This window comes from Maniola jurtina, chromosome 15 (assembly GCF_905333055.1).
Source record: "Maniola jurtina chromosome 15, ilManJurt1.1, whole genome shotgun sequence".
Classification (NCBI taxonomy): Eukaryota; Metazoa; Arthropoda; class Insecta; order Lepidoptera; family Nymphalidae; genus Maniola; species Maniola jurtina.
Window position 1 is genome coordinate 2,057,233 of NC_060043.1, and position 24,919 is coordinate 2,082,151.

The 24,919-nt window shown below is 43.0% G+C and overlaps 1 protein-coding gene across 2 annotated transcripts in view; it reads left to right on the forward strand.

Annotated features, from left to right (window-relative positions):
• Positions 1-137: 137 nt before the first annotated feature.
• LOC123872418 (palmitoyltransferase ZDHHC8) overlaps positions 138-24,919 on the forward strand; it is a 31,892-nt gene continuing 7,110 nt past the window's right edge. For both annotated transcript variants that reach the window (XM_045916685.1, XM_045916686.1), the window contains exons 1-8: positions 138-307; positions 1,735-1,853; positions 7,654-7,811; positions 13,757-13,929; positions 14,569-14,763; positions 16,141-16,315; positions 18,632-18,831; positions 19,667-19,825. In XM_045916685.1, the coding sequence (XP_045772641.1) occupies positions 216-307; positions 1,735-1,853; positions 7,654-7,811; positions 13,757-13,929; positions 14,569-14,763; positions 16,141-16,315; positions 18,632-18,831; positions 19,667-19,825 (1,271 nt within the window). In that variant the 5' untranslated portion in view covers positions 138-215. The remainder of the gene's footprint in view (positions 308-1,734; positions 1,854-7,653; positions 7,812-13,756; positions 13,930-14,568; positions 14,764-16,140; positions 16,316-18,631; positions 18,832-19,666; positions 19,826-24,919) is intronic.

Sequence of the window (24,919 nt, forward strand, 5' to 3'; positions counted from 1 at the left end):
AGGATATTTCGGAGATTAAAATGTACAAATTGCTATTTATTTACACAACTCGTATTCAATACATCCTAAATAGCTGTCAAAGTGACTGCCTGCCAGTGCCACTGCCACACAAGACACAACTTTGTCTGTCTGTCAAATTAATAGGCGCGGCCATGTTTGTCTGTAGTGAATAAAATCGAGTTAATTCGCTTTTAGGGAAATAAAATTAACACAATATGCCCAAATGCGACCTAAAAACGAGATACATCCCCGCGACATTCGCCTGGACATTACTTTTGGGCACCACGTCTCTGTTTTTTTATTTTCCGTAAGTATACATTATGTCGATCGGTTGCGATCAGTTTGATATGACAACTTTCACATAAGATTGTAGAATTACTTCTATTTTTATCCTGGGCCTACCTTTGCCCTATTTGACTTCTTGTGTACACTATTTGCTTTCCATGAAATCATGATAAAACACGCTTGTACGATAGTGGCTAATTGTCACTCTGAGGCAGTCATTATTTACACCACAAAGCAAATATATTCCCATTGGAATAAGACTCACGATGTATCATTTATCCCTGTCCTTAAATGTAGCCTTTGCCTAAATTTGTATTCAGTGTGAACAAAAGGTTGAATCAATAGGAATGAATCACTTAAGTTTTACTCCATAGAATCCATGTTAAAAATATTATCACTTGTCACTCATGTCTTGCTTGTACTAAAGAAAATAATGGTTTAATAAAATTGCAGGTGTAATTTCCTTCAATCATATGTTATAATGTACCTTGTTTGAAATTGTATATCATGTATTTGTTATATTATGTGATGTTACAAATACAAATATACAAAGTTCTTGGTCATTATATAAAAGGAAAAGCTAACTGACTGACTGACTGGTCTATCAACACACAGCTCAAACTACTGGATGGATCAGGATGAAATATGGCATGCAGATAGGGATTATGATGTAGATATCTACTATGAAAGGATTTTTGAAAATTCAATCCCTAAAAGTGTAAAACAGGAATTTGAAATTTGTGTAGTCCACAGTTAAAAATAAAAATAAACTACTGTAAAATTCAAATAACAAAATTAAATATACATTTTTCTATGCATTAATGTTTAATTAGTATCAATGCTCACAACTAGCAAATAAACAGCGTATAGTCCACAAAACTATCCTTTCTCTTTGTTAATTTACTTTTGAATAATAAATCAGATTACATTTGCATACTTATAATATTATGATGGTAAAAAGTAGTTTATCATGTAAATTGTAAACTATCACCAGTGTATGAGATGTAAATTCCCTTGATGTTAAATTACAAATTTCCAAGAATCTTCTACAATTTATAAAATGTAAGAAAATAAAGAGGTTTTTTTGCAATGTTACTCTCAAGTGTGAACCACTTTCAATAATGTTTTTCATTACAAATAAAAGTACTTTTTTCTTAACTTTGAGTTAATTTAGTGAATGAAAAAACACTATACAATGCCTGCGACTTTGGCTATGGATATAGGTTTTTTAAAATCTTGCAGGAACTTTTTGTTTTTCCAGGATAAAAAGTAGCTATGTTAATTTAGGTATAAGCTAATTCCATTCTAACCCAAATTGTTTCCATCATATGGAAGTGTAGCTGTACTAAACATTTACTTCACTTAAATATTTTGAGTTACATATTACATATTATGTATTACATTTTGAGTTTTACATATTCTGTGATGTATTTAATGTTTTTGTTTCAGCTGCCAGTATTACCTATACAAACACCCATGGGTTCCTGCATACCAAGGTGTCATAACATTTTTTGTTTTGGCCAATTTTACACTGGCCACTTTCATGGACCCGGGAGTGATACCAAAAGGTAAGGGTATATTATTATTAAGGCCAAGGTTGTAATTGATATTTACATCCGTATCTACGACTTCAGATCGTCTGCATAAATTTTGACATGCATGCATATCATGCATTGCATTGGTATGCATGCATCTGTATCCATCTTTTCGATTTCAAAAGATCCATACTCCATACATCTGGAATCTCATGTACCTGAAAACTTATTTTTTCAAATCCATGTTCCAATTAAATACCAATATTATAAATGCAAAAGTGTGTTTGTCTGCAGTTAAACAGATTTTCATGATAATCGGTACAGAGTTAGCTTATGTTCAAGGGATGGACAGGCTACTTTTTACCCCAGAAAAAGACAGACAGACAAAGAATCAGAGAAATTGTCAAAGGCCCATCCATTTTACCAGTTTATATAAAATTTGGTACAGAGGTAGATTGAGTCCTGGAAATTAACATAGGCAACTTTTTATCCTGGAAAATCAAAGACTTCCAACAGGATTTTTAAAAACGAAGTCGCGGGCATCCTCTAGTTGTAAATATGCCTTTGTATACCTAGGAGTAATGTTTCTTAACCTGTAACATTAGGAGTACGTTATTTTTAAAACAGCAGTGATGAACACACGGCTGGATGGAACTATAAAGCTTTTAACGCCCTTTGCGCCCTGCACTCAACCCGAATCACACTTCACACTAATATTATAAAGGCGAAAGTTTGTATGTGTGTGTGTGTGTGTGTGTGTGTGTGTGTGTGTGTGTGTGTGTGTGTGTGTGTGTGTGTATGTTTGTTACTCCTTCACGCAAAAACTACTGGACGGATTGGGCTGAAATTTAGAATGGAGATAGATTATACCCTTATAGGTCTTATTTATGTGAATATATAACATCGTTTAGTGTAATTATAAACTCGTAACATATCACTAGGTAACGCTAAACAGACCCAGTCCAGTTCAGTCAATGAGTTATTCGTGTTAATATGATCATGTGCAGTAATAGATAAAATATAATAAACTTTTTTTTTACTAGCGCTTTCGTTGAATTGAATTGAAAGGATGTTAAAGAGATTTTAAAGGACGTTACAGAGAGGATTTTTTTCTTGGTGTATACGACTACTGACTCCGTCGCGCTGGCATCACTTGAATGGCACTCAAACGAGAATCACTAGTTGCTTTCGTATAGCGTTGTCCTTGTCCCGCTCGATTGGCTTCGCCCAGACCTTAGCCATGTTCAGTCCTACCGCCTACCCACACATATAAATCGCGTGCAGACAGGCCGGTGTTCCGGTAGTAGTAATGGGTAACTGATTCAGTACGCTTGTACAGAGTGTCAAGGATGTTCTGTTATAGGTGTATGTTGCGCCTAAGAAATTGTACCCAGTTAGCTGCGTATAGTGCATACTACACGCATCTCGCGTGTCACTTAAATAATTCAACGAGCATGGGAGTTCATTAGGTGTGAATATATATTGTGTGGATTAGGTAAGATAACGTTTTGATGACTTTACTTCATGATAGCCTGTTCATACAGATCCTTATTTACCTATGTAGTTGTTTTGTACCTATGCTTATAGTTTCTCTATGTGATCGAATCATAATGAGATCCATGGAGGAACCAGAGTAACAGAGTTCAATGGGTTGCGAAACTGAGGTGACAATTTGCCACGATGCCACCGATGGTGGAAATTGTATGAAGCTATTCGCTCGTATTTTTTCACGAGTGCATCCGGCTTGAGGCTTCATACAATTGTGTATGTCACAAAATTCCGCGGAAATTATCGCGCAGTGAAAATTCGCAGTGCGAGCTAACCCTTAGGCTAAAGGCCTATGAGGCGCGTGGTGGTAAAAGTTTATGTGAGCTTTTCTTTTTACCCGACTAAGTACAGCAAAGCCAAAAGGATGGGTTATTTTTTTAGCAGTCTATGTATGTATGTAGGTTTGTATTTATGTGTGTTTCACAGTAGCGTCTAAACTATTGAGCTGATTTTGATGAATGAGGTGACAATCGATTTGTTATTATGATCCAGGTGACAGGCTACATTTTATATTTAAAAAATCGATCTGACGGATGTTGCATCCAAAAGGGGGGGGGGGGGGGTGTCACTAAAACGATCGAAGGGTATGTAATATCCTATGAGTTTTCGTAACATTTTGTCGTAATATTCAAAGAACTCCGATAGTACTAAAACTTACTTGTCAATACTAAAATGTAGGTTGCTCTAGTCTACATTTACCGCTATCCGAGAAAAAATCGAACCCAATTAATTTGAAAGTTGAGTCTACAGAAAACCTGCACAAAGGGGCAGTGCAAATAAATCAATTTGTCGCATCGACTTATTTTTGCAGCGATTTCAAATTAAAAGCTTTGAAAATGGTGTCTCCGAGGCTACACACATTTCTTTGTTAGTTTTAGGGTTCCGTTTCTCCAAAGAAAAAAAAGTCCTTCCCTTAATGGGTCTTGCCTGTCAAGACCCGTTAAGGGAATCAAAACCAATAGAATTCTTCCTGTTGGCTTAAGGATCATGAAATTTGGCAAGTACCAATGACGTACTTATAGCATAAGTAAAAGGAAGAATCTGAAAATCGTGAATTTCTAGTTACATCACAAAAAAAAAAAAAATTCTCGTACGATGTTACGGAAATCTGACAATACTTAAAACGATTCGCTTTCAGATTGATCCAAATAGCTATCTTGACATTGGCTAAAGCACACTTGAAAACTAATATTAATCTAAAGTTGAAGTTTGTAACTAAATTAGGTACAGTAGGTACGAGATGTACGTGTTCAAACTTTGTGGGAGTCAATTTTCTGCGAGTATGACGTCAGTTTTTATTATATTAACGTACCGTTCATCTAATACATTAGACTGTCTTTAGATTTTTAATTAAAAAGCAAATACGATATATGTAGTAGGTACCGACATACGTTGAGTTAGATATTTGATCTCTTCATTAGAGACACAAGGCTAAGAATACGGACAAACTGTTTCACTTCCTTGTTTTTAATGATGACTAACTGCTAGGTACGCTCACGCTGGTCTAATTGATGTCTTCGCTGCCTGAAAGTCAGTAGACAAAGAAATTCCTTCCTTCAACATTAGTTGTGATTGCAATCTTGTCGCAGAAGTTTTGTCCCTACTAAAGTACGCGACAGGTCGAGATGGCAATCGAGGTATGAGGCGGGGGGACGGTCCGCGCACCTGCACGTCACCCCGCACTATCCCGCTCGGGGTTACCCGGGGGCTGTGCGGGGTAGCCCACCCCGATTGCCATATCGACCTTTCGCATACTCACGTACGTCACCGGCTCACAATAGAGCACAGGTCTCATCTCCGAATGAGAAGGGTTTTGGTCTACCACGCTGGCCTAGTGCAGATTGGCAGACTTTACACACCTTTGGGAACAATACGGTTTCCTCACGATGTTTTCCTTCACCGTAGCAAGTGATATTAAATTGCTTAAAACGCACATAACTCTGACAAGTTAGAACTACGTGTCCGGGATCTAACTCCGGACACCCAACCAGGAGACCGACGCGACGTCTTAACCGCTAAGCATTCGCGTACGTACGTACTACGTACCCATTTTCCGAAACAGAATTGACCTACTGAAATAGGCCCGAGTTATATGAGCATTTAAAAGTCTTGAATAAATCTCCCTTTAATCAAAGTAAAAGAGGTATAATTTATATGCACATATGAATACAGCGACAAAAAAATCGGTCAAGTCTGAGTTGGACTCGCACACGAAGCGTTCCGTACCATCGTATAAGAAACTAGCTTGTGCTCACGACTTCGTCCGCGTGGACTACAATAATTTCAGACCCCTGTTTTACCCCTTTAGGGATTGAGTTTTCAAAAATAATTTCTTAGCGGATGTTTACGTCATAATAGCTGCATGCCAAAGAGCCCGATCCGTTCAGTAGTTTAAGCTGTTCATTGATAGACCAGTCAATCAGGCAGCTTTTCCTTTTATATATAGGTACAGATAACACTTTTTAATTTTTATAACGATGTAACTACAAATTCACGGTTTTTGGATTTTCCGCGTTATAGAAAATTGCTATTACTATACTATTAGTGCCAAACATGGTTATAGGTTAACAGGAAGTACCTATAAGTATAATTGTCTAGAGAGACACGACAGACAGACAACGAAGTGATCCTATAAGTTCCTGTTTTTCTCTGAACTAAGGAACCCTAAAAATGATCTTGAAGTCACGCTCGAGTAAAACTCACCGCGGTCGAATGCAGTTATTAAAACTGTAGGTAGCTGTTGATTGTTTGACATAGTTATTGATTTAGCAAATTGCACTCGCGAATCTCATTTGCATCTTGATTTCATTATTGCAAGCCGCAATGCAAACACTTGGCTCTACCAACGATATAAATGTTTACTAGATGTGGCACTTCTAGGATTGCCTGATGCGTCGTATTTTACGGGTTATCCCGTATTTCAGGGTATGGTAATACAGAAACCCGTTAATGTTAAAATGAAATACGGGGATAATAAGCCCCCGTATTTATTACAAATTCAGCCAGAGCTGGCTGACTAAACGAAACCCTGACGTTTTGTTCAATAGAAAGAATATTCATAATCCCTAACCTAACCTAACCCTTGTAGCCGAAACCGACTCAATATTAATTGCGAGTAAAATGTAATTTTAAGTTAACATACAAAAATTGTTATACATTTGTCTCACAAAAGAGAGCTTTTAAACGCTGTTTCTTCAAACAATAAGTATTTAAAAAAATCTAGATAAAAAAGCACTGACTCATGTAAAAAAAATTAAAACCCGTATTTTTGATGCTGGTAACCCGTAAATTAAGGAGTGGCAGATTGCAACCCCAGGCACTTCTTAGTTCATAGTAACGACATGTTCCAAGAACATTTTTTTCATCACATCACACTTCACATTAATATTAAAAACGCGAAAAGTGTGTGTTTGTAGGTGTGTATGTTTGTTACTCTATCACGTAAAAACTACTGGACGGATTTGGCTGAAATTCAGAATGAAAGTATAGCTTATACTCTGGGTTAACACATAGGCTACTCTTTATGCCGGAAAATCAAAAAGTTTCCATGGGATTTTTAAAAACCTATATCCACGCGAAGAAAGTCGCGGGAATCAGCTAGTATTACTATAGAGCGCCCCATCTAGTGGAACGTTTATATCTATCACTGGTCCCAACAAAATTGTATACACAAGACGATTACACACTGCCTACACACCAATATAAACTTTGTGAGTAAGCCATAAGATTTGTTTTGGGTTGTTAGGGACGTGTCCTTGGTCTGTATGGTGGATTAATTCCTAACTAATGCAGTGAATTCATTAAATCGGTCATGCTATTACCACCATTAGTCGATATGCGTTAAATTTTTTATCGGGAACTGAATAGAAACTGGGGCACGAGCAATCGACTATAAGTCGTTCTTCCTCGCTTATTGACACCCGATAGTTTATTAACTATATTATGTCTGGGTTATTTCAGGACTTATTGCTGCCTATTACCACTATCTGTCATGTAAAGCTACGCCAAATCTTATACTTGCTTCCCACGGTGCGTCCTATTGCGGACAAACGCGGTTCGCGGACCAGCTCGTACCGATGCACCTTGGAAAAGTATCCCGTCACATGCTCTTGTGGCCTTTACTCTGCCTTGAACCATTAATCCTTCAATTAAAATGAGGGAGACAGTAAAATAGGATCTCAAAAGTGCAAAGTTCTCCTGATTCGGTTTAACGAGTGTCCGGTAAAACCACAAATGTGTACATTTGTTGTATACACTTTTCCTATAACTAAATTGTTGTCATCAGCTCCACCTGACGAGGATCGCGAGGACGATTTTCGAGCGCCGCTGTACCGTAGCGTGGAGATCAACGGCATAACCGTGCGCATGAAATGGTGCGTCACGTGCAAGTTCTACCGCCCGCCGCGCTGCAGCCACTGTTCCGTGTGCAACCATTGTATAGAGGTGAGTTCTTTTAATGCAGGTCCTTGCGCCCCTGTATCGCGTCTATATAGTCTTCGATCCATTGTGGTCGCCGCGCGCTGGTAATTCCCCGCCAATCTGGTCTAATGCGGCCAGTAGCTTGGACTTGGACTATCTTCATCTCGAGGTCGTCCACGCGGACCCTTTCGGGTCCCGGGGTGACTGGTCAGGGCGATGGCCCTCTTCAGTGGTGGCTACGCCGCCTGCGACTGCGGGCGGGGCACGGGGTTGGACCACTGGTCTGGGTGTCAATTCCGGATTGTCATGTCCGGTAGTGGCCGCACGGCAGTGCGATCGAGCCCGCGGATGTTCGCGAGCGATCGGCTACTGCGGCGGCGTGGGATGTCCTTGAGGCTAACGCCCGCGGCTCGGCGAGGTCGAGCCCGCCGGCGATGTTCCGGCGAGCGCCCGTCAGCCAGCGGCGGGGAAGCAGTGGTGACTATTCAGGTGGTCAGGTCACGTGGCAGACCTAACTTGTCCGGCGGACGCCGATGGTATGGCGCGATGCCCCGCAGGTGCTGGGCTTGCGCTCCATCAGCGCGCGCGAACATCGAGGTGCTCAGGCGGCGAACGTGGTCGTCGAGGCTCTCCATGCGCAGGTCCCTGGAGATGACCGCGTTCCGTACGAAGCGTGGAGCTCCGGCGATGGTGCGGAGCGCTAGCGACTGCTGCGCCCGCAGCGACTTGCGGTCCGTTTCGCTTAGTAGCGCGTACCAAGCTGGGGCCGCGTAAGTGAGTCGCGTGCGGACGTACGTCTTGTAGACGCACAGCCTCGTACGGAGATGCAGGTGGGACGCCAGCACTGGGCGCAAGAGAGCCCGTGCGGCGCGCGTCTGCGTGACCACGTTCTTCACGTGGGATCGCATCTTGAGTCCCCTATCGATGGTTACCCCCAGGTATTTGGCCGAGGGCGTCCACTCGATGGTCTCTCCTAAGAGCGATACCCGTGGCGGCGGGGCAGTCCGCCCGAAGGATACCGCCTGAGTCTTCGCCACGTTGACCTTCAGCCTCCAGTCATTCAGCCAAGCGGGAAGTGCATCCAGTGCACGCTGCATTTTGATCGCCGCGTGCGGTCCATTGATCGACTTTGTTATGAATGCAGCGTCGTCGGCGTACAACGCCAGCATGGCGTCGCCGACCACTGGGATGTCGTCCGTGTATCTGCCATAGCAGACGGGCGACAGGCAGCTTCCCTGAGGCACACCGGCTCGGATGGGGCGCTCCGTGGACAGGGCGTCTTCAACCGCCACTTGAAAACGTCTGTCTCGCAAAAAGGTGGCCACAGTCTTGACTACTCGACGAGGAGTAGTAGACGTGGACAGCTTGTAGATGAGCCCGGTGTGCCAGACGCGATCGAACGCCTTCTCCATGTCGAGGAATACTGCAATGCACCGCTCTCGCTTGTTCATGGCGGCAGCGAGATGGTGCAGTACCCTCGAGACTTGGAGCGTGGTGGAATGTTCGGCACGGAAACCGAACTGTTCGTCGCGTGGCTGGATGTGAGGCGTGATGTGCAGCAACAGCAACTTCTCGAAGACTTTCGAGGTCGTCGACAGCAGCGTGATGGGACGGTAGCTCCCAGGCTGCATGATGTTTTTCCCCTGCTTCGGTATCATGATGACTCGGCCGAGCTTCCACGACGATGGGAAGTGCCCGGTACGGAGTATCCCGTTGAATAGCCGCGTCAACGTCGCGATTGCTCGCGGGGGTAAGTGACGCAGGGCTTCATTGGTGACTCGATCGGGGCCGGGCGCTTTGCGCAGTTTAGTTCGTCGAATCATCCGAAGGACTTGTCCAGGGGAAAATACGACGGGGTCTTCCGTCGGCGCTATCGGCGACTCGAAGTATGCCTCCAAGTGTCGCTCGATGGTTTCTTCGTGCTGCACATCTGTGGTCGGATTCGGTGAGAACTGCGTCTCCAGGTGGTCCGCGAAGATCTCCGCGCGGTCCTCGGCACGGTAACGTGGGGTTCCGTCACCGGCCAAGAGGGGCCTAATCGGAGGCGGTTTCCCGGAGAGTCGGCGGCAAAGGCGGTGGATGCCAGACCAGTCGTCGCCGGCTCGCTCGATGGCCGTATGCCAAGACTCGTCAGCGATAGTTTGCAACGCTTCCGAGATCTTGGCGGCCAGAGCGTTGAGCCGCGTCTTCATGATCGGGCACCGCTGGTTTTGCCATGTCCGGCGCAGTTTCCTCTTCTCCTCCAGCATCGCTTGGATGTAGGATGGGAGCTGGCGTGGTCTTCGCAAGGCTGCAGCGTCGAGTCTGGACTCTCGAAGCGCGGTGGACATAGTCGCGCTGAGGTCCTCGGCGAGTCGGTCGACGTCTGCAGGGCTCTCCACTCTAAAGGACGGCGAATGCTCGGCCATGTGCTCGGCGAAGATTCGCCAGTCCTGGCGATGCTTTGGCGGAGGGAGAAGGGAAGTCATCGGCGTTGTCTTCAGCGTCAAGAGGACTGGTTGGTGGTCGGAGATGAGATGGTCATCCAATACGTCTAACGTCGGCGTGGCGGACAAGCCACAGGTGACGGCTATGTCGATGACGTCAGGCGTATATGCTGTGGCGTACGGGTAGTGCGTAGGGACCTCTGGCCCCAGCACCACGTACCCGTGGCGGTCTGCATCGTCCAGGAGGCGTCTGCCGTCCGGACACACGTGGTTGGAATTCCACGCCGTGTGTTTCGCGTTGAAGTCCCCGGCGATAATCGTGGGCAGTGGCGAGTCCAGCAAGGTGTGGACGTCAGTCACTGCGAGGCGATTCGTCGGCGGCTTGTAGAAGGCGAACACACGGGTGGGTTGGCGGTCAATGCAGACCTCCACGCCCAGTGCGTAGGTCGTCTGCAGCTGTGGTACTGGCAGCACTTGGTGGATGACATTCCGACGGACCAAAACTGCTAATCCCCGGTAAGCAGTCCCGATCGGCGAGGCGTGGTCCTCCCGGTAGACGTGGTATCCCGAAAAGTTCAACCGGTCTACTGGTCTGAGGTGAGTCTCGTTGATCAGGCCGATGTCCACTCGACGCTGAGACATCAGGTTCTTGAAAAGACGGGCTTTTTGTGACGAAAGCCCGTCGGCATTCCAGAATGCTACACGGAGCTCACTCAGAGCTGCAGAGCTCCATGATGCAAGCAAGGATCAGCGGGGCTGGATCCCGCTGCTCCTGGATTGCCAACAGAACCTGGTGTAGGGTGCCGATGACTTTGGTAAGTCTGGAGTCCAAGTGGCCGGGGGCCGGCTGAGGTGCCGGGCGCGGCGCGCCCTTCCGCTTCGCCTTCGTCTCCCTCGCGGGAGCGGCGACCACGGTGGGCTTGGACTGGGCGGCGGGCGGCGCGGGTGCAGCCGCCGTCGGGCGCTTGGTAGGAGGCTGTGGCGCGGCGGGAGCCGCGGATGCGGCCGCCGTCGGGCGCTTGGCAGAGGGCTGTGGCGCGGCCGGCGCCGTGTCTTGGCGCGGCTGCGCGCGCTTGCCACGTCTGCGGCGGCGCTTGCGGCCCGGTTGCTGCTGTGGCTGGTTGGCGGCAGCCATGAGCGAGCCGGGCGCGTCGGCCTCGGTTGAGGCGGCGGCGGCGGCGCGCGCCGGTGCGGTGCGCGCGACGGTACCCGCCCTGCGGTTCCGCAGCTCCTTGCGGAACACGGGGCAGTTGGCGTTGTTCGCCGTGTGCGCGTCGCCACAGTTGGCGCACGTCGGTGGCTCCTCCTTGGGGCGCGGACAGTCCCTGGCTGCGTGGTTCCCCGCACAGGCCACGCAGACTATGGGTCGGTGACAATTCACCGAGCTGTGCCGCCACTGCTGGCACCTGTGGCATTGGGCGGGCCCCTTTCTGCCACGCCAGGCCTCAATGGTGATGCCGGGCATACAGAGGAGCTCATGCACCTCGTATATGCCCGGTGTGATGTCAGGAGTTCGCTGCAGCTGCGCGAACATGAGGCATCCAGGCCTGCCTGGACGCGCGGGGATCGTCCTCACGTGCTCGGGGACGTATCCGAGTTCGCGCAGCTCTGCCTCGACGAGTTCCGGCTCGGTGTTCGCCGGAAGGCCGCGGATCGCCACCTTGAGGCTCCTCTCAGCCGGCAGCGAATAGCAGAACCAGGAGATTCCGCTGGCGCTCTCCAGCTGCGTAAGGTAGCGCTGGATGGCGCGGAACTCCTGGTCCGACTTTGGTATGAAGCGGACGCCCTTGCCAAATGGGCGTCCGTTGGGAGCATGGCCGAGGAGCCTCTTCAGCTCGCGGAAGTGAGTGGGCCAGTCCGGCAGCACCTCCACGATCAGCGGAGGGTAGCGGGCGGCCTTCGGCTTCGGCGTCTTGCTGGGGTCGACGGTGGCGGCGGCGGCGGCGGGCGCGGGCGCAGGAGCGCGCACTGGAGCGGTGCCCGACGGGGTCGTCTTGGGCCTCTTTGCAGCGGCCGCAGCAGCTGCGTAGGAGGGGCCGGGCTCACTCGCCGGCGCGGTCTCCATGGGTTCCGGAGACAGGGCCGGCATATTTGGCGGAGTGAAGGCCGGTGTTTTCTCTCCTCTCCTTTGCGGCGGAGAGGGAAAACGGCCCACAGCAATGTTGTCCTGTGGGGCCGGGAAGCGCGGCGCGTGCGGCGACGGAGAGAGAGTCGCCGGCGCGGCGGGTTGGAGAGATGCGCGCGGCGCGGCGGTCGGTGTGGCCGCGGACGCGGGCGCGGGTACGGCGCGCGGGGCGGCGCTCACGTCAGCGCGAGACGCGGCCGCTCTCGGGTCGGCGCGGGACGGCGCGGCGACAGGCGGCGCGGCCGCGCGCGGGTCGTGGCGAGGCGCCACGGCGCGGGGCGCGGGAGCGCGCGTGTCGGCGGCGCGCGGATCGGCGACGCGCGGGTCGGCTGAGCTAGCCGGCCAGGCGATGGCCGGCAACGATGAGGCCGGGGAGGAAGGAGCCGGCGAAAGTGCGAGTGGGCTCGCGGCGAAAGATTCTTCGCCGGCGCCCACTGCCGGGCTGTGCAGGGCTGCTGCAGCGCGGGCGGCGAGAGTTGCCTGGCCCGACGCGATGATAGCCTCAAGGGTGTCCGTCGATCGGACGAACACCCTGCGGCGGATGGGGCGCGGGCGCGTCGCGCGGCGTTGCGGAAGCGGCGGTGGCGGCATAATGCACTTACCGCGCGTTACCACCGGCTTCTGAACGCATGCGCACTGCGCGAGTCGCGGGCGCGGAGCGCTGTCGAGCGCTGGGGACGGCGAAAAAGTACGGCAGCGGTCTTGCCTGGCGTGGCCCGAGCTGAAGGCGTCGGCACGTCGACCCCGCCGGCCCGGCTCCCGGGGCTTGCCGCTTGTGGCAGACCGGGAAACCAGACCGGGAAGCACGATCGTGTGGTTCCGAAACGCCTCCTGCTGGACGCAAGTGGTTCGGTCAGGCAAGTCGCGCGATTAAAGACCGAACTGTGAATAACGGGCTCCGAACGCCGGTGCAACTCGTTGCGTGTGCACTCGTCGGCAGACGGGCGAGTCTGACTTGGACTACTAGTGCGCGAGATTCCTAAATAGACTTGTAAACTCAAAAACCCGCAGCTCAATTACGGTAGAATGACAGCTACAATGTCGATTGGTCGACACTCGCTCACTATTGGCTACAATGTATTATCGCAACAAGAGTACCAACCATAAATTCAACCAATCACAACAATTTCGATTGTAATAATGATTGATACAGGTTTTCCGGAATCGACCTACGTCGTCTTTTACTTCAACGACATTTCCACTTGCTATAGGTAATAGAGCATAACTGAGTAGGCTCCTGTGGTAGTGGAGCGGTTCGGGAGAGTGACAGTTGTCACAAGTTGACGAATCACTGAGCTCTCGCGTTACGTCATCACCCTCCGCCCATACTGCTCCACTGCCGCAGGAACCTACTCAGTTAGCGTTATGCCTGAAATACGAACTAGAGACTTTAAAACCTTGTCATTCTATGTTTGCAGACGTTTGATCACCACTGTCCATGGGTGAACAATTGCATCGGGCGGCGGAACTACCGGTTCTTCTTCTTCTTCCTCATATCGCTGTCCATCCACATGCTGAGCATATTCGGCCTCAGCCTCTACTACATCATGAACAACAACAAGACGCTCACGCAGGTTGAGCCTATTGTGTCGTATCCTTTACAAACAACAATTATACTGATTGAAGATTTCGACATTTGACTCATATTTAGTTAATCATAAAAATATGTATATTCTCAAAATGACATTCATATCCGGCTAGAAGGACCATATTAGGGTGAATACTTTTTTTCTTTTCTTTCTGTCTTTATCTGCTCAGGTTTCCGCACTTAAACGTTTCCGTCTATTGTGCGTGCTATACGTATAAGTCGTTACTCTAACCATCCAAGCTCCCTCCAGAAGTCAAGTAGACCGTGGGGTGACTACATATTATCAGGGTTTTTTTTTCAATGCACAACCAATATAAATATATTAAGACGAGCTTAATGCTCGATAATTATCTTTTGAGAGACGTGTGATGTTATGCCATTAGTTAGTAAAATATTTTTTGAATGCACCGCAAATTACATGATCCACACACTATAACACGCGTCAAATCGTGCCGATGCCATCATTCACATTATTTTGGCGCAGTCCTTGCAAGTTCTGATGATGCCAATGAAATTTTTGTAATGAAATCTTAATTAGGTATAGATTGGCTTGATTGGATTGAACTAGAAAACCGAGTTCTTAAATATGTTTCTGTACTTACCGCTGTTTTATTATTACGATCCTGAACTGGAATTACACAGAATGGTGATAATGGGTATAATCGCACTCCTAGCGATACCGATTTTCGGTTTGACGGGCTTCCACATGGTGTTAGTGTCGCGGGGGCGCACCACCAACGAGCAGGTGACGGGCAAGTTCACCGGCGGATACAACCCCTTCTCCAAGGGCTGCTGGTCCAACTGCTGCTACACGCAATTCGGCCCGCAGTATCCCAGGTGAGGATACATTCTATCCTAGATTTCTTTTAGCACTGGACGTAAAAGCCGAAGAATTACAATCCAAAATTTTAGTCTTTATTGGCAATATGGCGTAGGTCTTCTTCCAAGATTTTTTTTCCGAAAAATTTTAAACTACCCGCAACTCTCTAGCCTACAAGCATATCCTACAGGATTGCGGGTTTGAAAGAAATTTAATTTTTCACTTCTTTTAGGTGTCAGCATCACCATTCACACGCGCATCAAACTCATGTAGTGGGAAAGGAGGAATTAAAAGAATCAAAATTAAGAATTCTTCAAGTTTCTTGTTGATTTAAGTGAAAGTTTATTATATTCATTTGTTAAGTAGACATAATTTGCTTACATATTGAATTTTATTAATAGGTTGAAAAACCGACGCATTGCAAATGTCATCTGATGACGAGAACCGACAGGAAACTTGTGTTTCTTTCTTTCCTTAGTGAGTTTCTCAAAGTTTAGACGTAGTTCGTAACTTTGTTACTTCAGTTAACACTTCACACGAGAACATCGTGTGTTGTTTTGTTCTGTTGAACTTTGTATGTTTGTTATTTGACATCGAGTAGAGGAGTTTAGAGTTACTCTGTAATAATGTTTTTGATTTCTTCATCTTTCGTTTGGTGACTTGAATTTTTCCATTTAATAGAATCATGTACTTAGGTCTTGATATCTACGACATCGAAGATGATTAAAACAGGAAACATGCATCAGATCTTAGTTTAAAGTGTTTTCAATTGTTTTATTTTTTAAAAAGAGGAACTAACTAATTTAGGTGTATATTTTAGATTTTCGTTTGTGTTAGAAAGAGCATGTCGCTGACGCGACTGTGATACCCATCACAAAATTGCACAATGCGCCTTAAGAAGTTTTCAAAAGTGCTCCATTTCCAGTGGTTGCCATCCGTTTGTCTGTCTGTCAGTGAGCTGTATCTCATGAACCGTAATAGGTAGAAAGTTGAAATTTTCACAGAGTAAATTTCTATTGCCGCTCTGTCAACAAATAATGAATTTCAAAATGGCAGGTTTAAAAAAAAATATAATTAAAAAGTGCTCTTCTTTCTTGTACGGCGTTCTTTCTTTGTGGTACGGCGGAACCCTTCGTGTGTGAGTCCGACTCATAAAGACCGTTTGTAAGGGTTCCGTACCCACGCGACCCTATTACTAAGTTTGTATGTCCGTCCGTCTGTCAGCGGGCTGTATCCCGTGAACCTTAATATAAATAGAGAGAATAAATTTCAAAATGGCCGCCATGAAAATAAAATAATTAAAAAGTACATAGTGTATTTGGTATGTGGTACGGACTCGCACTTGACTGGTTTTTTCTTATTCTTACATCTAAGACGCTACGTGATGTTTCCAGCCTGGTCCGACCGTCCAAGTACATATACAAGGGCGGCAAGAAGCGGCGCGACGGCGGCGCGGGCGGCGCGGCGATATCCACGATCGCGGCCGACCACCACGCGCAGGTAAAGACGTACACCGCGGACAACGGCACCGCGCACCGCCCGCTCGGCGCGCACGCGCACTACAACAAGGTGAGAGCCAGACCAGCACCGCCAGTGTGTAAACTGTCTAGTATTATAGTGTGTTGTTTGTCTAAGGACCTGTTTCACAACCTCTACATAAACTTTATCTAACTAATAATATATAATTTTTATTTTTTTGAAAGCTGTGCCGCCACACATTACCAGTTATACCTACGGGTTAGGTTATCCCGGCGCCTCTAATACTTGAGCATTAAAGTCAAAAGACCTCAAACAGAATAAGCGCCGGAATAAACTGTGTCATGTGTGGCACGACTCGATATTAAGGTCCCAACTCAGTATAAGTGCTGTATGCCTAGTTTGACGTTAGGACAGTTTTTGTATTGGGAATCTGTCTTTAGCCGTTAGATAAAGTTTATCTAGCGGTTGTGAAGCAGGTCTCAATTCTTATGGTCCAAGATCTCAGGAACGCCAGACGTTACTCATTTTCTAAGAAACTAAATGTGTGGGATAGAGTAGTGTCAATGTATACTTTTTTAATTGATTGCAATCGAGATTGTGATCTCGCTGGTAAGTGATAAGTCTAAGATGGACGCGGGCTAACTTGGAAGGGGTATGGCAGTTTTATCAAACCCCTACCCTTATTGGTTTCTACATTTAATGTATGTATATGTGGTAGCTTGATTGAGCTAACAAATAACATACTTAATCTTACTCATTCGCAACTTTCACGTATGGTACTCAGGGAACTATTTCAATACTTTTTGTAAGCAGCCAGACCAATATTAGGGACCAAATATACACCAAATACAATTAAAATATTTATGTGACTATGTTTGCATCGAGCGGCCCTGGGATCTTGTTCTATTATGTTAGTTTGGTTTTATTAGATGTTAGTATTGTTAGGTGAGTGGTCAGCTAGTAAATGTGTGTAAGTCAATTCATTGAAAGATTTCATAGAATTGTTTTTATTCTATGACAAGTAAACGCTTGACAAGAATTCCATTTTATTTATTGCAGCCTTATATCGCTGTCAAAAATCTGTTTCGTTTAAACTGAAACTTAAGTCTGAACTAAGTCAAAGTATGTTGTATAAATCTTAGATTAAGATGAAAGTGCTTACTTTTACGCGGTATCATAGGGTAATAAGTAATAACCAGTACAAGGAAATATTACTTTAAAGGAGTTATTACCTTATAAATAATTTGGTTCAATATTTTTTGTAGATAAAAAGTAAGGGCTATATTGCTTTCAGTTGGCCGCATATATTAGAATTTCAGTCTCTGCAATTTGCTCATACATTTTGTACTAGACCCCGCAAATATTTGACTGAAATTTGTCGGATCGAACGTACGCAGAGTGAGAGTGACAGATTTTTTTTGGATATTTAAAATTTCTAAAATAAGTCACTTAAGAGAAATTAACTCCTAAGCATTAACAGGCGTTACCAGTATTCAACCGTTAGGACATAGAAAGATTTTTGTACTGCTAATTACAAAAAGTAAAAGTTCACTAAAGAATTTAAGTAATATAATCATTTTGATAGCATTCTTTTATAGAACGTAAGAACGTAAAAATGCTCGAAATCATTTAGACCTCCATTTAAAGTAGTTATCACGCTTGTAGAGCAATCACATACCTTCAATTCACAAATGTCCAGGTTCGAACTTTTTTATATTGACATTGTTTTAACTATTTTAAATGTGAATTGAAGACATGGTATGTCTGGCTCTCTAATAAATTATAATTAATAATAATTTCTATTACGCAAAGTAAATTAAGGCCAAGCAAGAAAAATATAAGTTTGAAATTATTGGTATAAGAAAAGAGCTTGGATGAATGTGTGTAATCCATCCAAGAGAAGGAGGCATTATTTTGCTGACTGGCAAGCAAATTAACATTTATACTATTAATTTACAAGGAATATTCGCGTTTCTGTCAAAAACACTAAAGGTTTTGGTCATAAGGATTTGTTTTACACCAATCTAAAGCATTTCTCTGCCTTTAAAAGCAAGAATGAAGTCCAATAACTACAATGGTAGGACTTTTCTTGGGTCAAGTGGGTGGGTCAAGGTGGATAATAGTGGTGGGCTCCCAAATCCTTTTACATATGACTCGACTAAGAGATCAAAATTTACTCTCTTAGATTTTACTATTATCAGATATTAATAAATAACGTTTGACCGGGTCCAATTAGTATACTCTCCGAGGCACCGAGAAAGCGAAAAGGCCGAATTCGGCCCCGCAAAGTCAGGTATCCATTCAATTACGGACTTGAGTCAATGGAGGTATCTGAAAATAGAATAAACATCTGTTATTGTATGCCAAATTCATCTGTTCGCTATGGCAACTAACGCGTGTTCACAGCTATCCCCCGGCCGGGAAGAACATGAAGGTGAGCTGGAAGGGCCTGGTGCATCTCAGTCCGCGGACTGTGAACCTACGCCGCCGCCCCTGCAGCGCCGGGGGTCCTCCGCAAACCTCTTCCCCCCGGCTGAGCCGCACCATCACCTGCCACCAAGACCGCACCATTATCCGAGGCTCAGTCCGCTTTCTAGAAACACTAGGTAAGAAATAACAAATATCGACAACTCTATTTTATAATTTTTAACCCCCGACCCAAAAAGAGGGGTGTTATAAGTTTGACGTGTGTATCTGTGTATCTGTCTGTGGCATCGTAGCTCCTAAACTAATGAACCGATTTTAATTTAGTTTTTTTTGTTTGAAAGGTGGTTTGATCGAGAGTGTTCTTAGCTATAATCCAAGAAAATCGGTTCAGCCGTTTGAAAGTTATCAGCTCTTTTCTAGTTATAACTGTAACCTACACTTGTCGGGGGTGTTATAAATTTTTAATTTACACTTGTTATGATAGTGTTTTTACCTACACTCAAGGAAATTTCAAGGAAACAACTACTGAGTGAACATACATTATCACAAATTTCGTTACTGGCAGTAAACGATGACGTAGCTTAGTGGTTAGAGCGTCGGGTGCGAACCCAGAAGACGCAGGTTCGATTCCTGCCGGTTTCGAAATTTTTGATATGTATTTAAAAATTATCCACATCTATCTTCAGGTATCAAGTAGAGCTATCATGCTTGCTATTAGTCAGCACAAATTCAAATAAATTTGGATCATATTCTGATCTCGAGGTAAGCCAAATAGGTCTATGAGCAATTTGTCTTATCTATCTTCGGATATCAGTCATTAAGTAATATTATTCATATTAAAGTCAGCATAAATCAAAAAGTCTGTCATATTCGGATATCGACGTAAATCAAATAGATCTATGAGCAATTTTTACAGCTATTTGGCGTGTGGAGTTTGGCAGATATTTTCTCCAGTCTTCGTGTAACTTTTTTTATATATACCATACCTTAGGTTCCTACTTATCTTACTTTCAGTCATGGCGGCACAACTACCTCAGGGTACCGGGTAGTGATGGAGCCACTACGGTACGAGACAGGGTCAAATGGGGGAGCGCGGCCCTCCCCCACGATGCAGCAACGCATCAAAGCTCTTGGTGTGCCCACGCCTTTAGCTGTTACTAGTCCTGTGCGGAGGTATGTATACCCCTCAATACGAGCAATAGAGAGCGGGAATTCAAAGGAGTTGCTAACAGATATTTTATACGTAAGGAGAAATCCCCATAAACTTTCTAAGGATCTACCCTCATTTTTCACAAAAAAAAATCATTTACTTTGTAGTTTTTTTAACTAGATACATTAGCGTTCAAGATTTGTTATAGATTTTGTAGTAGCGTCTTAGTAATATAGTCCGGTGTTAGAAAAAATAGATATAGAATGGATTAGTAGGTAATAGTTCAACGGTTTACCTTTGAATTCCCGCCTGAAAATGTAATAATTGGTAATATAATATTTCTAGCTAATATCAATGTTGGATGTCCACACATCTCAACTTGCTTAGTGTTGGTAGATCAAAATTTTCTAGTGGAATAATTGGTGATAATCAAAATGGAGACTGTTCCCATAGATTAGGTATTTATTTTTCCCACATTCATGGCCTCTTCCCATCGCATTCACACCACTAAAATGTTTTTACGAAACTAAACTTCCTATCCGATATGCATTGCTTATATGTTTTGTTTCTATGAGTGTTAGAGTATTTTTATTTGCATGTAAAATGTTTTGCTTCACATAATGCCATGTCATCCTTTTGGGAACACAACTGTTATGTTTTTTTTCGTTTTCTCACTAATTTCTATGTACATTGGCTTTGTCATAATATTCCGTTGTAAAATATGTTCTATACCTACCAGTTAAAAAAAATTTCTAATATACTATTTTATAACGGAAAGTATGCCGCAGGTTTGCTTTCATGTTAATCACAAAAACATACAAATGATATATTTTATTATATTTAAACATAAAAATCGGGCTAAAAGTACCACACTGGTATTGATTCTAAATTTGAACTAAATTTGAGAGTATTCGCATCTTCTTCGTACCAATGTAATAAGAGAAGGATAGACAAACCTAATTTAACTTAGAACTATCAAACCTTGTGACTTTAGGTGCCAGTCTCTAACCTATTATTTAAATATGTATGTTGCAGTAAAAAGATAGGTACTTTGAATTTAAAATTATTTTTCCGTCCTTTTTAGCAATATTAAAAAGAAAAAGATGCAGATACTCTAAATTTAGTTTAGAGAAAAACATCAGAATCGACGCCAATATGTGAGCAAACTTGTTACAATAATAACATTCAGGTCACTTTACTAGTACACGTTCATACTGGGCACACCTTTTCATTCAAGTAAAAGCAATTTTCAAGATTAATTTCAAAGTTATGCTCAGTTGAATGTCTTCTTTTCGTCGTTTTATGTTTTATGTAAAATTAAAAAATCACTCATATTTGTGTAAAAAAAGTATATATATCTAACCTATACTACATATTGGGGTGGCCACAGAATCAAGAAAGCGCTAATACGTCAACAATTCGTAAAGAACACAAATTACTCGTGATTTCTCATGATACTTTTTATTTTAAGACCAGTCAACTTGAAAAAGTTTCATCTTTTTATTTTAAGAGTAGAATATTCAATCCATAATTCTGTTTCATATTATTGCAATGTCCATGTGACGCCACGTTTGCTTTGTTCCTTTCAACTATTCCCGTCACCTAATTATCAAACTACCCTCCTTACTACAAAACAAATTGATTTCCACATTTTCTTAAAACCTTTCACTACCAAGATGAACAGGGATTTTCGACATCAAGGAAGATGACTAATTTTGTTGTACACAATCTCTAAACTAAAATGACTGGTCTTAATGTAATGCTATCCTTTTCATAATGCTCCTTTCGAAAAAGGATAGCTTTACATTTAGAACTATCAATTTAGAGATTGTGTCCAACAGAACATTTTATATGACTGTCCAAGAAAAGGAGTATAATGTTTTTTTGTAAAACAGATTTGGATATATGGTATTGTTAGAATCTTTACTTCATCCCGAGTGACACTCGCTATTACTTAAGAAGGAAATTTAATATGGCAAAGCATTCATGCTTTATAATATTTTAAATTGCTACCTAATTGTTTGATGATTGAAAAATCGGATCAGATGTTATATCTCTGTTCATTTTATTGTACAGTGACTGGTCTAAAAATAATACGTCCAAAAATGATACGTGTATAATGTTGAATTTGAATGATCTCTATGAACGCTTATATATTTTGTGGTCGTTGAAATTATTGTAATCATTGAATTTACCGCTTACCGCGGCAGATGGACCTAACGCATAGAGCCGACGACGTGTCGACGGTAACTCGTTTGTGTTTGCTTTTGTTTGTGTGTGCGTGCATTTTGGTTTTCCATTTTTTTTTGTGTGTGCGTGTGTGTTGGTGGATTGTGTTATGTTATTGACTAATAATTTTGTTAGGGATGCATTGAAGGATATTTGACCATTCAATGTGATTAATTATCTTGTGCACAATCTCTAAACTAAACTAAATAACAGGTCTAAATGTAGTGGTGTCCTTTTTCGCAGAGAACGTTATGAAAGAGATAACAATATATTTAGACTTTATGGTATGTTAGTTTAGAGCTTGTGTATAGCACAATTAGTCATATCTCGAGATACTCATACCTATAGTACGCGACAGGTCGAGATGGCAATCGGGGTAATTTTATGGTGAAACAATAAAAGATTTATTTATTATTATTATTATTATTATTATTAGAGGGGGGGGGGGGGGGGGGTGTAAGGGGGAGGTGTAGCACATCCTATCTATCGCTATGTTATCCTGTGGTTAACGCGGGCTCTGCGGGTGTGCGAAGCGTCCCCAGCCCGATTGCCATCTCGACATGTCGCGTACTATGGACAAGTACATAATCTTGTAAAGAAAAACTAAATATAACTATAGCAACTAAACTATACTATAGCAACGTTTCCAATTTTTAATAAACATGTTTTGAAACAAAATAATGAGGGTAGTTGTAATAAATTGGATCTTTTAATATTACAACTTAAATTTCTTTTCCACCAACTCATGCTGCGTTGAATAGATTTTCTCAGAATAGTTGCCACGTAGGCTTATAGGATAAGGGGTGCATACTTTTCAATTATGTAGAATATATTTCAACCGTTAAAAAGCAAGCAAATAATTTATTATTATTTTTATTTCAGTGTATGTTCTTTATTTATTATATTACAATTTTGTAAGGCATGGTTTTTGCATATGCACTAGTGGTATCTATCTGTTAATAGTTTTAAAGGCGTTTTACGCCATACTTTTTTGTAGCAATTTTTGATTGGCACGATTTAATTGTAAGCTATAAAAAATCGCACGCTCTATCAATTCAAATCGTTTCTTTGTTGATCGTTTTAAATTAATCGAGTTTTGTTAAATATGATATCTAAGCGACATGCAAATGGATTCCCAAATACCCTAAGATTTGAATGAAATCATTATTAATTGATTTTATTAACAGATGGTTATCAGTGTAAATTCTGCCTAGGCTATTTCTTGCTAGGATAAATTGACGTATTTTCTGGAAAAAAAGGTCCAACGCACAAATAAAACGTTAAAATTGAGATATTATGAACAAACCAACAGGGCGATTATAGTAAAATGATACGTTGCAACGAAATAGTCTCAGGCGGCGTAGATTTCATTCCTCGCTACGCTCATGATTCTACTACGCTCTAAATTCAAAATGACACTCTCGAGGAACATAATATCACTTTGGCCCCTTGTGACACAAAATAAATATCCAGTATAATAATTTCAGTATGATTATCTTGCGGTGCCGGTGTCGTTTTATCATAATCGAACAATCTGTAATTGGTCAGTTTGTGCATAATATTATATCAAGTTGGACTTGATTGTAGGTTGTGGAACGTTTTTCAGAAAATACTTTTAATTATTTTCAATGTTTTAGTAAATTATTCCACACTATCATACGATTTCAATTTTAATTTTGAACCTTTCCCAAAACAATACTAAATGATTGTATGCTGTGGTATCAAATTATATTGATTCTTACTGTCAGATGTAGTCTTTGAGTGATTAAAGTTGCTTGCAGTAACTGTAGGCGATTCAATTTTTTTCGTTAGAATAGGCAGAATTTTCGCGGCTAGAAATGGTACTAAATATGTAAATTTCTATTTTATTTGCAAGCTGTTGTTCCAAAACGGAGCGAGGGCGTTGTACGACGCACTATACTATGGCTGGTATCGGCTACCATCGTATGTCTATGGTCAGGTTGTGATCAGAGACAAGAGACTTGGGGTAATAGGCACTGACAATATTGATATTTTTACACTTTTTTAACTTTGCTGAATTTTCCCGTATTCTACATCTACTTGTTGTAAGTTGTAAGGCATGATTTTTTTGCCTAATTTTGATTGTGTCTTTCTGATGGGGTTATTTTATTCCGATTATGCTTTAAATGGTATACTATTTTTTAGTTTAATATTGTATTTGTATGATGACACTCTTCCAAGTAAACTCTTGTTTTAGAGTTAGAAAAAAAAATAACCTCTTTCATAATGCAAGAGTAACTATAAGTAAGATCTATATGCTACACAGTCAATTCAGGGATCCTAAAGAGATTTTTTCGCTTGTACTTCAAACTTAAAGTCAGATCATGTTTGTTGTGTCTCAATTTTATCTCTGTAAAGAAATTTTTTATGTCAATTTTTTTGTATAAGAACGGTGTTAGGAAATCCTTTCTTCGGCAATGTGTTTAATTTTTTTTATTCTACCGTCTTTTTATTTGTTTTTATTGTACCAGCCATCTTATAATTTCGTCACTCTAGTGCCTATGCTTTATCTCTTTATATCCTGACTAAATAATTTATCAACTTTATTCCAACTTTTGTTTAAAATAATATTTAGTATTTTCGACTGAAAATTAATAACACTATATACTGTTAAATTTTTCTATTGAATAATAAATATTTGGTTTTTTTTTTCGTTTTTGAATCGAATCTATAGATGATAATAATGATCGTTCATTACAAGGATATAAAGCGATAAGGCTTGCAGTAGTTTGTTAGTAGAATAGTGTACAGTTGGCATGGCGTTGGCATGCTCCCCGCAACCGTTGGCCGCTTGTACTCGAACACGTTCAGAACTAGTTGGCTACCGTCGCTTCTATACTCTATCCACGGAGAGAAGTTAGTATAGG